This window comes from Gymnoscopelus braueri (assembly GCF_963280865.1).
Source record: "Gymnoscopelus braueri genome assembly, chromosome: 4".
Lineage (NCBI taxonomy): Eukaryota > Metazoa > Chordata > Actinopteri > Myctophiformes > Myctophidae > Gymnoscopelus > Gymnoscopelus braueri.
Window position 1 is genome coordinate 55350040 of NC_137605.1, and position 17046 is coordinate 55367085.

General features: G+C 41.4%; 1 protein-coding gene across 1 annotated transcript in view; it reads left to right on the top strand.

Moving 5' to 3' along the window:
- The window catches only part of myo1eb (myosin IEb), a 43961-nt gene that overhangs the window by 13543 nt on the left and 13372 nt on the right, over positions 1-17046 (top strand). Inside the window, exons 9-19 of the mRNA XM_080425317.1 lie at positions 200-332; positions 1221-1417; positions 2091-2171; positions 2404-2490; positions 2880-2966; positions 9440-9607; positions 10698-10783; positions 11170-11251; positions 13444-13649; positions 15852-15996; positions 16861-16975. Of these exons, the coding sequence (XP_080281443.1) occupies positions 200-332; positions 1221-1417; positions 2091-2171; positions 2404-2490; positions 2880-2966; positions 9440-9607; positions 10698-10783; positions 11170-11251; positions 13444-13649; positions 15852-15996; positions 16861-16975 (1387 nt within the window). The remainder of the gene's footprint in view (positions 1-199; positions 333-1220; positions 1418-2090; positions 2172-2403; positions 2491-2879; positions 2967-9439; positions 9608-10697; positions 10784-11169; positions 11252-13443; positions 13650-15851; positions 15997-16860; positions 16976-17046) is intronic.

Sequence of the window (17046 nt, forward strand, 5' to 3'; positions counted from 1 at the left end):
TTTATTACTATTTAAAAAATTAATAGTGCTTGTTGATCTGCTATTTTCACTACTTTTGTGCGACAGTCTTGTAGGGCTGAGGGCATCAATTTACAAAAAAAACATGTTTCAACACAAAGAAATATGGAGGTACAAGGTTTTTACCCGACAGTGACAATACATTGTGTGTGTATGTTTGTGTGTGTGTTGTTGTCCACAGGAGGCCATGTCTGTAGTGGGGTTGACAGGAGACGAACAGGACACAGTTCTACAGATTGTTGCCTCAGTTCTTCATCTGGGAAACATCGCGTTCAGAGAGGAGAACAACTACGCTGTTGTAGAGTGTGAAGACTGTAAGGAGAGAGACACACACACACACACGCACACGCACACGCACACGCACACTCACACTCACACTCACACTCACACTCACTCACACACACACACACCCATATGAATAACATGTGAATGAATGAATTTATTTGGTGATAAAAGGAAAGAGCACTTCCATAGACATACACAATATCACAGAGGATAAAAACACAATAAAGGTGGTCCTCTAAAAAAAACACAGAACAGTCACAACATGAAAAACGACATATAACAAACTATGACACAAGTAGCAATAGCAGCAGCATTATAGTTTACTGGCAAAACGTCCCTTACTCACCCTTTCGTATTTTTAATTAACTCTCTCAGTGCCAATGTTATAAAAAAATATGTTCTCTAAGCTGCCAGCAATTTTTTTTTTTTTCAAAGTAAAAATAAAGTGCTTAGGAAGCGAGATACAGCCTTTTTCAGTTATAAGTTAAACAAAGAGTGGATGGAGCTGCAAATCTTCAGATAATGATATCTTGGGTTCTGAACATAAAAAAAAAAAAAAAAAAACTGAGGGCATTCAGAAAAAACTCGGGATAACTCGGGGCTTGGCACTGAGAGAGTTAAAGGTAGAGTAAGTGATATTTTTGGTTAAAATAAGTGTTAAATAGCTCCATATTCTCTATTCTGATAGTACTCATTAATATAGAATGTTTGTTCAGTAACAGGGAGTGTCCATGTCTCTCCAGCTCTTTGAAAAGCAGTATACTATACTGTACTGTGCAAGCACACAAAGGATTTACCTCTCCTCTCCTCTCCTCTCCTCTCCTCTCCTCTCCTCTCCTCTCCTCTCCTCTCCTCTCCTCTCCTCTCCTCTCCTCTCCTCTCCTCTCCTCTCCTCTCCTCTCCTCTCCTCTCCTCAGTCCTGGCGTTTCCAGCCTATCTGCTGGGCATCAGTCAGGAGGGTCTGTGCTCCAAGCTGACCAGCAGGGTGATGGACAGCAAGTGGGGCGGCAAGACGGAGGTCATCTCGGTGACCCTGAACACGGAGCAGGCGTGTTTCACCAGAGACGCCCTGTCCAAGGCGCTCTACTCGCGCCTGTTCGACTTCCTGGTGGACGTAAGTTCTCACGTCCGCCTGGTATACTCAGGTTCTCAGCGCGGGGGTTTCCGGGGACCCTCAGGGGTCCTTGAAGGGGTTCCAGGGAGTCCCCAGCTAAATGATTGATAGTAAGGAACCAAATGGACCCTTACAAGTCTGTAACTCTGAGAGTGTACAAATGGAACCAAATGGACCCACTTTGTACACTCTCAGAGTCAAATTATCACTGAGTATTTTACAGTGTAGGGTTCCGTGGTCTAATGAAGTGGGTTCTCAAAGTGGGGTCCAGGGTCCCCCAACAGGTGTCCTGGGTGGGAGGATCCCAGTGGGTCCCCAGCTAAATGATTGATAGTCAAGAACCAAATGGACAATTGTTATGGATATAGCCTCCCTCCCACCCTTTTTCTTTATTATTATAATTTTTATTTTTTTCGTTTCCTTTTGTTCCTTTTGTATTGCCTGTGTTGTTGTGTAGGTACCTGTTTTTATTTGGTTATTTGTTTGGGTTGTTCTGTGTCACCCCTTCGGGTTGTATTGTAGAAATAAAGAGTTTTGGGGGATCCGTGGCCAAACTGGGGGTTCTTGAGAATCACTGATCTAGAGTGCTACATGAAGTATGACTACCGGTACTATTAAGATTGTGTGTCTGTCTGTGTGTGTGTGTGTGTCTGTGTGTGTGTGTGTGTCTCAGGCTGTCAACAAGGCCATACAGAAGGATCAGGAGGAGTTTAACATTGGCGTGTTGGACATCTACGGCTTTGAGATTTTCCAGGTGATTCATTTATTTATTATTAAAAAATCGTGTGACAATACAAAATATTTTTACACTTCCAAGCTTTCTCAACCACATATTAAAGAAATACATATATTTTCGAACAAAGCTACAGAGCTCAGAAGAATTCTACCCACAACTAGAGAACATTCATTCTAATTCATTTGTTCAGCAAGCAAGGCCTGGACTGAACAGAACTGCATGACTAACTGTCTGTCTGTCTGTCTGGCAGAAAAACGGTTTTGAACAGTTCTGCATCAACTTTGTCAACGAGAAACTGCAGCAGATCTTCATTGAACTGACGCTGAAAGCAGAACAGGTAACCATCATCTGCTGTGTGGGGATTAATGTGATTTATTTTGTGTGTATGTGTTATTGAACACTATACTTAGTTCAATACGTGTGGTAGGCCCGCGCCTATTTTCCCTCTACACCAAATGTATTTGACGGAAATAGCTGATCCTTGTGGATCAGCTTATTTTTGCCAAATGGTCGTCCCAGAATAGTGATGCTAGTGTTCGTATGGTTAAAGTGTTTGAATGTACGTTGTAATGTGTGTGTGTGTGTGTGTGTGTGTGTGTGTGTGTGTGTGTGTGTGTGTGTGTGTGTGTGTGTGTGTGTGTGTGTGTGTGTGTGTGTGTGTGTGTGTGTGTGTGTGTGTGTGTGTGTGTGTGTGTGTGTGTGTGTGTGTGTGTGTTGTGTGAGTAGGAGGAGTACGTAAGTGAAGGAATCAAATGGACGACCATCGACTATTTCAATAACAAGGTGGTGTGTGACCTCATCGAGTCCAAATTGGTGAGTGCTTCTGGTTGGTCAGTTCCTTGTCCCTCGTTAGAATAAATCAGCCAATTACAGTGGCAGTAGGGCAGCAGGTAGAGCTTCCTTCTGGGAATCAGAAGGTTCCTGGTTTGATTCGTGGCTCCTCCAGCCTTCATAAGCGGTATGGCGGCGCGAGATAGGGCCCCAGATCTCTTCACCAAAATTTGCAGATCTACAAGCTCAGAACGCATCGCAACAAGATGAGTTCTTCTGGCTCATTCATTCGTTCAACATAGCTGCAGTAACATATTTTGGTCACCAGGTGTCACTAATTACAAACCAAACTTCATGGAATAGATTCAATGCTATCTTACACTCTTAAATAATAGTCAAAACGTGACTATTGCTTTGACCAATCACTCTAACCTGGTCTAAAGTCTAGTGTATTTCCCTGCTATTGAAAAGCGCTAAGTTGTTAGGTTGATATATCTATATCTTTGACATATGTCTTGGACATCCTCCAGCAAACATTGCTGGAGGATAAGGTGTGATTCTTTGCATGCCCAAAATGCCAGTTTCCCCCGTCCCCTTAAATCATTATATATTACATTAATGCTGCTTAATGGTCACTAACTTTCCCACAGCAGGAAATTGTGCGCATCTCCTCCAATGAGTTATTTAAATAGCAATGCGCCTAGCGTAAGCTCACGCGCACCTCGCTTTTAATTAGAGAAGGGGAGAAGACACTCTGATTAGTCTAATTTAGTACAAATCCCAACCATGCATTGCGAGGCGTTCTGAGGTTGTAAATCTGCTATTTTCACAAAATTTTTCTGTGGAACCGAGTCAAACGAAATGTAATGCCTCAACTCCTACCTTCTTGTGCTTATCAGGGTTGGGGGTCCCCAGTTCTAATTAGGGGTGGAAATTAAAATCGATTCTTAGATTAATCACAATTCTAACATGGACGATTATGAATCGATTCACAAATGTCAAATGTTTTTATATATTATTATTTTAATTTTATTATTAGTATCATCATGTATATTTTTGTCATCATAATGCTAATTGCACAAAGCAGCAGCCAGATTTTGGTTGGTTATCAGAATATTGAGAAGCCTTTGTTATAAGTCAGTATTATTTTACGAAAAAGGACTGCAATTGTTGATGTTGGCAAATGTAACCCTCCAGTTGACAGTGACACATCTCCTCCAGTAGTTTTTATTATCAATAAAAGATAATGGAAGTAAATTAATCGCAATGCATCGCGAATTGCAATAATCGCAATAATCGTAATATAATCGAATCGTAGCCCTCTGAATCGGAATCGAATTGTCAGGTACCTAGTGATATCCGCCCCTAGTTCAAATATGATTATTTTGGGGGTTCGTGGCCTGAAAAGGTTGAGAACCACTGCTTTAGGATATAAGATAAGTCCAGCATGGAGATATAATCTCCCATCTGGTCCTTGGTCTCCTCCCAGCCGGACATACCTGTAAAACCTCCCTATAGGGCGGCAATCAGAGGCATCCATACTGGATGCCCGTGTACCAGCTCAACTGGCTCCTTTTCTACGCAAAGGAACAGTGGCTGTACTCAGTCTCTCATGGATCACTGAGCTTTTCCCCCGATCCCTAAGGGAGATGACAACCACTCTCCTGAGAAAACTATCCCTAAGGGAGATGACAACCACTCTCCTGAGAAAACTATCCCTAAGGGAGATGACAACCACTCTCCTGAGAAAACTCATTTCAGCTGCTTGTATTAGTAATGTTCTTAATGTGGTCATGACCCACATTTCATGACATAGGTGAGAGTAGGAAGAACAGAGATTCATTGGTAGATCTAGAGCAGGGGTGATGCAACTTTGATGATGGAGAGGGCCACTATATTGCCACACTCACTCCAGAGGGCCACATTGCATATACTGTCGGGCAGAAACCTTTTATCTCCGTATTTTAACTTTTTTTGTAATTAATGCCGTACTTCGCCATTATATCACACAAAAGTAGCAAAAATAGCCGATCTACAAGCTCAAAACGCTATTTTTGCTAGTATAATCCTGTTTTTTTGTTGTCCTATTTTTTTTATTGAAATCCTGAAAAGTAAAATTTTTATTTAATTTCAAATGTATTTAGTTATACTTATGTTTATTTATTATGTAATTAAAGGGTCATGTTTGCATGTTCGGAATAGTAACAGCTGAAATCAATAATATATCAGTATTCTGTAGGCCTGTCCCCGACTAAGGATTTGTTTAGTCGAATCTAATTGGCGACTAATTGCCAATAGTCGACTGGCAGTCGACTAATGCATTTTAATTTTTTTATGCCAAAATAAATTTTATTTCAAAGGGCCATGTCTACACAGTTTGTTTTGTTTCTCCAGCAGAGTTTCTAGTGTCTCTATCTCTCTCTGGAAGAGGTTGCACATGAACTCTGCAGCCGCACTGAGGCGAAACAATACCAATACAAAGACGAGGAATAAGAAGAATAAAGTGGAAGTTACGTGTGGTTGCAGGTGTAGGCTTGGCCAAAAAACAACTATAAAAATGTTTGTCCCTTAAAAAAATAAATAAAAAAATTAGTCGAGGTCAGGCCTGGTATTCTGATATTAACCTGTGGGCCGCATTAAGTGAAGGTGGGGGCCGCATGTGGCCCCCGGGCCGCCAGTTGCCCATGTATGATCTAGAGCTTGAGCTTTTGAAGTGAATTCATATTAGTCCGTGAGCCAGGGGGGTTGGTCATTACCATCTGAGGGGATTAATGCTCATAGTGATTTTTGTCAAGGTATGCATGTCTAGAGTTAGAAAATATGTGATAGCCTTGCACCAATGGTAGCTTTATGGGTGCTATCATGCATTTTATGTTATAACACTAGGCGAAAATTACATGGGTCAATATATGAAAACATACTATTAACCCCCCCCAAAAAAATATACAAAAGGTTTTTCAATTGGTTCTGGTACGTCTAGGCATGCTTAAGAACATACAAAAAAATCTAGGAAATTATATTTCTCGTAAAGCCATCATTTTCAAGATGGCGTCCAATATGACTGCCAGGAGCTTAAATGGCTTTATGATACTGTTCAACCTAGAAAGGTGGTTTTGGTGTCTAAAACTAGGTCTATATTTCTTGAACTAGGTTCAAGAAATATGGCTGAATCAGTCAAATTACCATCAGTTAATTTTTTATTGCCAAATCAAAGATGGTGTCCATCCCATGGTGATGTTCCATTGTACTAAATTATGTTAAAAACAACAAAATATTGCAGTTGTGTGAGGGAATCTGAACTTCGTGAACGTGATTCATATGGGGACCTGGGGGGGGGGGGCATTCATAGGTGTAGAATCTATTTCTAATGTTATATTTTGACTTGCTGGTCAGTCTTTGGCCTATGTGCTAAAGGTCAGGTCAAGGTCTCTCTCGCACCTTATCGTCCAACCAGGTGTCCAAGCAGGCAGCAGATATGGTCACTGGTTGACATGTACAGCAGGCCCTATTCACCTCACAATTGACATGGAGCCGTTTGTTGACACCTTGCAGGTATATAAGCTCTATAATGTAATTGTGCATCCCGGTGGGATGCATGTTATACAGTCATTCTTCAGCTGCATTGCAAAACTGATGCAAGGTTCAGCACTGGAAGTGGAAATGCATGTGGTTGCAGAACATGACAGGCAAGTTCAGTGGTCAGTCCTGAGTGTATCAGCAGCACTCTGAAGTGGTTTCTATCAACTTGGCCAAAGACATTTGAACAGATACAGCAGTAGCCTACCTGGACACTGCACATCTCCATCCTACTGGCTGACAGTGGGTAGACAACTTCTTCCTACACTTCACATCCACCAGTTTGAATGCGCAGGAAGACACATTGACATTAACTTCACCATTTCTCTCATGAAGCACATGACTGAAGCACTTCTTCCATGCTGGCCATGTGCAGTGTGCTTGATATCTAACCCAGTGCCTGCTGAAGATGCATGTGCTCCATGCCATAGCATAGAGGCTAAGCTAGACCTTGTCTGTCGGCACCATGATGGATTCTGGATCACTGTCTCTGCTGACCAGTCTGGGGAGCAGACTGCCATAACGATCAGGAAAGATGCTGTCATGATGCATGTGAGTGGAGTGGACTGAAGCCTTCCCCAAAATGTGCAGAAACAGAGGGAGAGTTGAAGCACTGGTGTGTCTTGGTCATAAAATATTGGGCTGTAGGATTCCTCACACACAGAAAGATCATCTCTTCAATCCCATCCTTGGCTAATTTGCCCCCATGCTGTTGTGAATAGTAATGTCCTTTACCCACATGAGATGTCATCATGAAGAGTAAGAACATTAAGCAGAAGCCGTTGAGCATGTTGTACACCTTCAGTGCTGACGATAGATACTGCATTTAGTCATGATGAGGCATACATCACCATGAGTTCCTATATCCCTGATGCAGCCATCTCTGGAAAGGGTGTGATACACATGCTCAGTGATTACACTGATGTTCTTGTCCTGTTGTATGCTGTGTATTGGGGTGTATCAGGTGGACCTACAGTGTAAAGTATAGATGGAGCATTGGGATGGGACAGTCTTATATGTATGACAAAGGCAAGATCAGAGCACACTACACTTTGCTGGCAGGGAACTTCCCAGGCTACCCTGATGTGCTGGGTGAGGTGGGTGCCACAAGTCAATGGCCCTTCCTCCAACACCGACCAACCTGTTGCACCACATGTGGGCTCATTTATTTACAAGTGATGTTGTGGAAAGTGGCAGACCACCAAGCCCCACCTGACAAGTCGTTTGATGTCACAAAATTTGGATAGGAGATCTAGGATATTCTTGTTCCTGTCATTGCTAAGGGTGACCCCACCGTCAGAGCTATGTGACATGGTGCAATATCAATTTAGGGCACAGAGAGTGAGAAGTACATCACTGATGTACTGTAACTGCTCTGGTGAAGATGGTTACTGATGATATGTTCAAGCTACAGATGACATGAGGAGTGATGTTAATAAGGAGGATACTTGTAAGGATGAGGTAGAACAGGATGTGGGTTGGAGAATACAGATGTAGTTGCAAAAGATACATATTTGACATTAGATTATATCATTTTACATTCATGTTATTATGAATACCAGTTCTTGTGACATGTTAATGACACTTTTCAAAAACAAAATCATGAATAGTGAACCATGAATGTTCATCAAGTTGTTTCCATTTGTTGTTCTCCCAGAGGTCAATTTTAACCTTGACCTGACCTTTGACATGATTGACCTGATATTAAAAAAATAACATCAGGAATGGATTCTACATATGAAAACCCTATAAAAGAGGTATTAAACAGAGGTATTCTAAGACAAGCGGATTAAAAGTAAAAAATTGCCAGGCGTGTGTTTAGTGGCCATTTTGGATATTTTCTTACCCATTGCACTATATTCTGTTTATTGAATTTCATAATACATTTCCTTAGAATCTATGTATGTAAACATGGTTTTAAATCTATAGGTAATTTACAAAGGAACCCTTTGTGTTCCATCTTTCATTAAAACCAAAGTACATCTTATGTCACATATAGTCACTATGTTGTCACTGCCTGTAATAGAAAAATATTCTAGATATGCAAATTTTAACAACCTTTCTGGACAATATATAGTCTGAGCTTTATCCCAACCATTTTTCAGAGAGAGAGAGGGTCAATAATAAGAGAGAACCATCAGTTTGAAGTAGAATGCTTCATTCGGATTTTGAAAACTGTGTTTTGGCTTGTGGTTATAAAAGGAGTGATAACACACAGATAGCTACCACCGATGCAAGGCTATCACATTTTTCCTAGCTCTAGGGGTGTATACCTACCCAAAAATCACTATGAGAATTAATCCCCCCAGATGGTAATGATGACCCCATTTTTGGGGTCCTGGCTCACGGACTATATAGAATACTGATCTTTTTTGCTCACACCATTTTTGGGCGGTGAAACCGCCCCTATAAGTGAGATTTGGAAAAATGTACAAATATCTTGGGCAGTGAAACCGGCCCTAAAAGTTTGTACAATTATCCTGCGCTGTGATTGGCCAATCACAATCTATTCAGGACTGTGATTGGCCAGTGTCACATGACACATGTGCATAGCCCTATGTGATTGGCCAGTGTCACATGACACATGTGCATAGCCCTATATAAGCAACCATAACTTAAAAAAAACCAAAATATTGTTTTTTTTAAGTTATGGTTTTGTCCATCATAAAGTGTGTTTTACAAAAGATAAATGTATTTATCTTTTGTACATGATTGATCGACTCCATTCAGTATTGTGATTAGCTAGCAAGACACATGCTGACACTAAGTGGCTCTTTCAGATCAAAGCATATATATTGGTTGACTCCATTCAGTATTGTGGTTAGCTAGGAAGACACCGCCCACTTCACACAGGGTGTGATTTTTTTATTGCTTGTGTTATTACGTGTGTGTGTGTGTGTGTGTGTGTGTGTGTGTGTGTGTGTGTGTGTGTGTGTCAGAACCCCATAGGTGTGATGAGTATACTAGATGATGTGTGTGCGACCATGCACGCTAAAGGGGAAGGTGCAGACCAGACTCTGATACAGAAGCTGCAGAGTCAGATCAGCTCCCATGAACACTTCAACAGCTGGAACAAAGGATTCATCATCCACCACTATGCTGGGAAGGTATACGCACGCACGCACGCACGCACGCACGCACGCACGCACACACATGAGCACGCACACACATGAGCACGCGCTTCATGTCATTTTGATTACACCTGCACACCCTGGTACACTAGCGTTCCTATAAGATCCTTTAAAAGAAGCTACGGACCTCACAATATAAATGAGTTAGGTTGATCCTTACTTTGACTGCCAGAGTATTTTCATAAAGTACTCCCCCATTGCCAGCAATTTGTGTTTTTTTTATTTTTATATTTTGAAAATTTTCATGAAAATAATTGATCAGACTGTTTTTTAAAGACGCAGCACAAATCCGCCACTAGAGAGCAGCACATGATAGCTTGATCAGCTCCTTGTGTCACTGTTACCCTTCTTGAGCGATTAGACAGGGAAAAACATGAAAACGGATGTGACGTCCTCCCAGATTGTTTTGATCGTCAAAATTACGATGTGATACACGACGGCGATGACTGATCGTCACCCAGACCATAGATTATAGAAGAGAAGCTGTCCGTTTGTCCGTTATACCGTGTGAAAAACCGTTTGTTTACCTATTTTGGACGAAAATGACCGGGGGAAAATAATCAAAAACCGGAAACGGAACCCAGGTCATGGAACCGGATGCAGATATGGGTGAAGTAAGTGGAACTCGAGAATAACATTGAATTTTAAGCAGCATAGCGCGATCAGAGATTAAACAATGAACGCAAATCCAACGCGTCAAACGCGTCAATGGCGTGGGTGGATTAAGTAGTAATTGACGCGTTTTCGAGTCAATGGCGTTTATAGAGTTAAACTCCACCCCAGAACACATCTCCCTGCTCATAATTTTAGCCTCAAGTGGCTCTAATAAAGTGCCTAGAGTGGTGGACAGAATGTCCCATAATAAAATGTACAGTATGATCCACAGGATTATAAACGAGGTGGTGCTCAAATATGTAGTCAATTAATCCATTTTAAAATGATCCAATCTACAAGTGTGTGTGTGTGTGTGTGTGTGTGTGTGAGTGAGTTGGAGAAATGAATTCTCCATGAGACAAAGTGATTTGGATAAAGTCTTAATGAACATTATTGAACTCTGTCTTGTCAGGTGTCGTATGATGTCAGCGGCTTCTGTGAAAAAAACAGAGACGTGCTCTTCAATGACATCATTGAGCTGATGCAGAGCAGTGAGTTGTAAGTACTGAACTGGAATATGGAGGCATGGAATGGACTCCTTAGTTCTAGAGCAGCACCTATCGGCTATCTTCTTAGCGATTAGTCTATCGATTACTTTTTGGATTGATCAAATTGTTGGATAGGCTTTGTGTTAACGAATCGATGCAAAAAAACAAACAGATTTTTTATAATCAACTAAATTGATTAGACCGATTAAATACTTACTGTTATTATTTTATACTTCTTAGTTTCAACGCTGTCAAGCAAAAGTTCTGAAAATAACCCATCTACAAGCTCACAATTTGGCGTGTTATGATGCCTTGTGAGCTTATAGATCTGCAATTTTATGTGTTTTTGACTGTTGCTCCCCTACTATGTTCATAACTAATGTCTCCTTTCGACAGTCCCTTCATCAGAGACCTGTTTCCTGAGAACCTGGAGGCTGAGAAGAGAGGCAGACCCTCCACCGCCAGCAGTAAGATCAAGGTCAGAGGACACACTAAGCAAGGCACTAACGCTGCCAGGGTTGGGGGTTCCAGTCCCTGTACTGTATGTATGTAGAGCAAGGCATTAACCACTTAAAGATGAGCTGAAATGAGAGATACTGTATATATTTCAAGCTTTTAGACTCTACACTAGAGCATTAACAATGCCCCCAAAAATTGCTGTATTTTTATGAAAAGTTAAATCTTACAATATGTAATCTATAATCTAAAGTGTTATGAATTATCTCATTTTAAAGCTAAACAGTAGCTTCACTAAAATATGTTTCTGAAAACATGTTAGGCCAGAAATATGAATATGAAACATAAACCTGGATCCAGCACCGCCTTGTTTGATACTTGTTACTGCGAGGTGACCTCCAGGCATGTGTTGTGGAATTCTGGATCAATCGGTAATTGATGAGGCAATAGGAGTCGAGACGATATTCTAGGTGGTGATGGTTATGCTTTAATTGACATGATATCATGGGGAGAAGTACGTTAGACACGTAGTCTGACACAATTCCGTGGTATGGTAGTTCTGCCTGGAGCACAGGGCTCAGACCATAGTTATGCTAGCTGCTGCAGGGACAAGCTGAACCATAACAGATAGGCTGTAACGAAAACAATAGCCATCAGGCCTAGCGGAGACATCTTTGGCTCCTACAGGCTACCAAAATATGTCACATAAGTGATTGTAAAATATAACTTTTAGATATAAACAACCATAATAACGATATGGTGTAATGTATAATTCTTCCTCACATGCCATGGTAGCTTCCATGCCCAGGAAGAGTGCTCATATCTGGGTAACAGAAACGTTTTCTGACAAATATTTATTTCTGGAGGTTGCAAAATGTGGTCCAAGTTAACCCCGCGACCACATGGCTGTGATTGGCTGAGAAGCGCACAGCTCCTGTTTCACTAGGAAATACTTGATGATGCGGAAATTAATACCATTTCATGTCTACAAGCTTGTAGATCTGCTATTTTAGCGTGATCTTTTTTTGGCAATCAAAATGTCACCTACAATGACCTGCCCAAAATAGCGGGTAACCCATTAAGACCTGAGGCCGATTCTACAAAATGTCTTCTAAATCCAAACCAAAACAGTTTTCTGAAAAATGTATGTTTCTATGTCAGTGGTTCCCAAACTTTTTCATGTCAAGGACCCCCAAAATGATATGTATTTGGCTTCGGACCCCCATCTCAAATATTTTGTTCCAGGGACCACCAAAAGCAAAGATTTGAGTAAAAAATGTTCGCTTTAAATGTTTTTAGATATTCAAAGATTTGCACACATTTTAACGATTTTTTCCAAAATAGCAGATCTACAAGCTCTACAAAAAAATAGCAGATCTACAAGCTCATAGCGCGTCACTTCGTGCCGCGCTATGAGCTTGTATATCTGCTATTTTTGAATAGCCAAAGTATTCCTAAAAGATAACCTGATAACAGACCGAAACGTTGTTATTCCCATTACAACTTTTTTTAACCCATTAATACCGGGAACGCATCTGTGTAACCTCTTAAACCATTATTTTATACTTTGGCTATTCAAAAATAGCAGATATACAAGTGCCGCGCTATGAGCTTGTAGATCTGATTTTTTTTTTTATCGTGAAAATGTATGCAAATCTTTGAATATATATCATTATTTTTTAAAGCGATTTTTTAAAAACTCAAATCTTTGCTTCTGGGGGATTCTACAAATGTCTTCTAAATCCTAACAGTTTTCTGAAAAACTCATGTTGCTATAATCAGTGGTTCTCAAACTTTTTCATGTCAAGGACCCCCAAAATGTATTTGGCCGCCGACCCTCATCTCTCAAAATTTGTACAAATCTTTGAATATATACAGTATATATTTTTTTAAGAAATTTTCTTTTACTCAAATCTTTGCTTCTGGGGGTCCCTGGAACAAAATATATTGAGATGGGGGTCCGTGGCCAAATAAAATACATATAATTTTGCGTGGTCCTTGACATGAAAAAGTTTGAGCACCACTGATATTATAGCAACATAAGTGTCTCATAAAACTGTTATGATTTAGAAGACATTTGTAGAATCGTATCTCACGTCTTAATCAGGTTAACTGCATCTGAAGACCCGGGTTTTAATGGGTTAACAAGCTTGTCGTGTGTGTGTGTGGTGCGTGCATTTTGTATGTGTGGTGTGTGTGTGCGCGTGCGTGCAGAAACAAGCCAACAACCTGGTGCAGACCCTGATGCGCTGCACCCCGCACTACATCCGCTGCATCAAGCCCAACGAGACCAAGCGCGCCCGCGACTGGGAGGACTCCCGGGTAAAGCACCAGGTGGAGTACCTGGGCCTGAGGGAGAACATCAGGGTCCGCAGGGCAGGCTACGCCTTCAGGAGGGTCTTCAGCAAGTTCCTGCAAAGGTCAGGACAACAAAGTCACACTCTTTTTTTTTCTTTTTTTTTTATCCCACGATTTTGTAACCCTTTTTCACCCGATGCCAATTTTCTAAGTGATCCTGGGCGCTACACTCTCCCCGCCAGCCTAGGGAGCCCAGGGCCGAGCTCATGCCTCCTTTAATGCATGAGAGCCAAATGACATTCTTATCACCTGACAGGGGGGGAGTTTCCCCGGTAGGACGTAGTGCGTGGAACACGTTATTCCAACCAGTTCCTTTCCCCTCCATCAGGCGCCCCGGCTGTCATGGGGGAGGAGGTATAGCGACCAGGATTACTACATGTTTTTGTGAGGGTATTAACTACCCTAGGAGACACGGGGAGAACATGAAAACTCCACACAGAGAGGCCCTTTCGCCATAGTCACACTCTTATGTCAATATGTCAAATAATTGGCGAAACATTACGATTTGAATGATAGTATAACGTTAATATTTTTCAAATGTAATGAATAAAATTGTATTTTATCTTTAAAACCTTGAAATAGGAACTTATGTAGTACATAAACTGTATATTATGTTAGTTCTTTTGATCCAAGCGATTGATTGATCATTAATCCATTCAATTCGGGAACGTATCTCTGTCATTTCAGATTTCTTTGGCCATTCAAAAATAGCAGATCTACAAGCTCATAGCGCGGCACAAAGTGCCGCGCTATGAGCTGGTACTGTAAATCTGCTATTTTTGAAAGATCTCGAACTTTTTGTGCAAATCTTTGAATATATATATTTTTAAAGCGAACATTTGTAACTCAAATCTTTGCTTCTGGGGGGTCCCTGGAACAAAATGTTTTACAAATGTTTACATATTCAAAGATTTGCAGCTGAACGGCTGCCGTGTTCAGTGGTCAGGAGGGTGGGCCAGGAGCGCTTCTCAAAGTGGGCCCTGATTGGGGTGGGACAATATATCGATATTGCGATATATATTTCTTTACTCTGTACATATAGTGTTGTTTTTTTTCTGTATTTGTGTGATGATTTTGAACAGTTTGGTGCTATTTTATGTGTTTATGAATTGAATACAAGGACTATCGTAATATATCGTTGCTGAAATGTCTTGCAATATATCGAATATCATGATTTTATTGTTATCGAGGGCCTAATATTGCCACAGATATCGTATCGTGAGATACCCATATCGTCCCACCCCCTAGCCCTGATCCAGAAAAGTTTGAGAACCCACTGCTCTGTGTCCTAATACCAGGAGACACTTAACACACTTTAAGGCTTTAGATTAGATTAAAACAGATTAGATTAGACCTTTATTGTTACCAGAGGGGCGTTTCTTTCTCTGGCTGTTCAAGACGGAAACACTGTTGCAAGTTACACAACATAAGGTTCAACAATACTGGAAACTGGAAATACTCCAGTAAAGTAAAACAACGTCAAAATTGTACTTAAGTACAGTACTTGAGTAAATGTACTTTACACCACTGCCTGTATGCGACGCGATGAACGTACGATCGTACTCAGCCCAACCATGGACTGTTTCAGAGAGTTGCCACATGGCAAGTGTCTCTGTAGCCAAAAGGCCACTGGCAAGTATAGGCTGCTAAATACCTATTTACACCTAGGTCTGTCACGATTCCAAATTTAAGTTGACGATTAATTGTCACTTAAATAATTGCGATTAATGACTTAATTGTGTGTTTGGCCATTGAACATTGGAACATATGAAGCCTTTTAGGTCTTCGTAATCAAAAATTGCACGGGGCAGATATGGCCAATAACTGAAATATTCAAAGGAATTATTGACATATTTAATAATTTTATACATGCAGAAATAGCTGATCGTGACGTGTTGTGTAAGCTTGTAGATCTGCTATTTCTGCCTTTTTTTTTTTTTTGAAAATGTGTGAAAATTTTTGAACATGGAAACGATTATGACGATTATGTAAAAATAATTACGATTATCTAAAATAATTGCGATTAGACCAGAGGTCTTCAACAGGGGGTCCTCAGAGATACTACAGGGGGTCCGCCAAATCTTTGTGTGATAGGATTTTTCTTTTTTACCATAACCACTTGAACCCTAACATCCCTTTTCTTTCGTGACAGGCCTATTTACACCCGGACGATCAGGATTATGAACGATCAGACCAGGGGAAAACGTATCAAAACGGCAGAAACGTTAACGTGTGTGTGTGTGTGTGTGTGCGCATGTGTGTAGGTATGCCATCCTGACCAGGGAGACGTGGCCTCGCTGGCAGGGCGAGGAGCGTCAGGGGGTCGTTCACATCCTCCGCTCTGTGAACATGGACTCAGACCAGTACCAGCTGGGACGCAGCAAGATCTTCATCAAAGCTCCAGAGTCGGTATGTTCACGCATGCACTCATACTACAGTGTTTTTTTCCCGTCTTGCCTTGTGATACATTTACATTGTGTTGTATAGATGATCATTGGTTCTCAAAGTGGGGTCCGGGGACCCCCAGGGGTCCTTGGCGGGGGTACCAGGAGGTACCCAGCTAAATGAGTTAAGATGGCGCCACAATAATTTTAACCACTTTAACCATATTTTATACTTTGTCTCTTCAAAAATAGCAGCTCTACAAGCTCATAGCGCGGCACAGAGTGCCGCACTATGAGCTTGTAGAGATGCTATTTTTGAAAAATCCCTGGCACAAAATATTTTTGAGATGGGGGTCCGCATTCCAAATACATATCATTTTGGGGGTCGTTGACATGAAAAAGTTTGAGAAGTTGGATCCCTTACCAGAGGACGTCACAGTGTTAGTAGCCAGGATGTGCGAGCAGGCTCGGCTTCAGAAGAACCCGACCGCTCATAAGACGCAATTCAAAAGTCATCACGGCACGCCAGTGTTGATTTCGTAACACTATGATGAAAAATGTTCAGCGACTACCTTTTTTCACTGACGAAAACGAAATAAAAACGAATTAAAAACTAAGCTATGATGACTAAAACTAAGACTAAACTAGTCCATACCCGGTGAAGTGGGGTTTGGGGTTTGTGGACCCCAGGAAGAGTAGCTGCTGCTAAGGTAGTAGCTAATGGGGATCCAAATAAACAAACAAACAAACAAAGTGCGCAGGCGAAAGTAGTTGCAAACGTGGTTATCCCGTGTCCCGTCGTGGTGCCACCCCCCCCCCCCCGCGCGTCCCGTCGCCAATGGTCCATTGTGTTACGGTACATTATGTTTTGTGTTACATTGTGTCGTAGTTGTTCTTGCTGGAGGAGATGCGGGACAGGAAGTACAACGGGTACGCCAGAGTGATCCAGCAGGCGTGGAGGAAACACATCGCTGTCCGCAAGTACGTCAAGCAGAGAGAAGAAGGTAAAGCAACCTGGTTTTGATCTTTTTCATCCAGTGTTTCCCCCAGTGTTTGTATTATGGTCCCCGTCCCA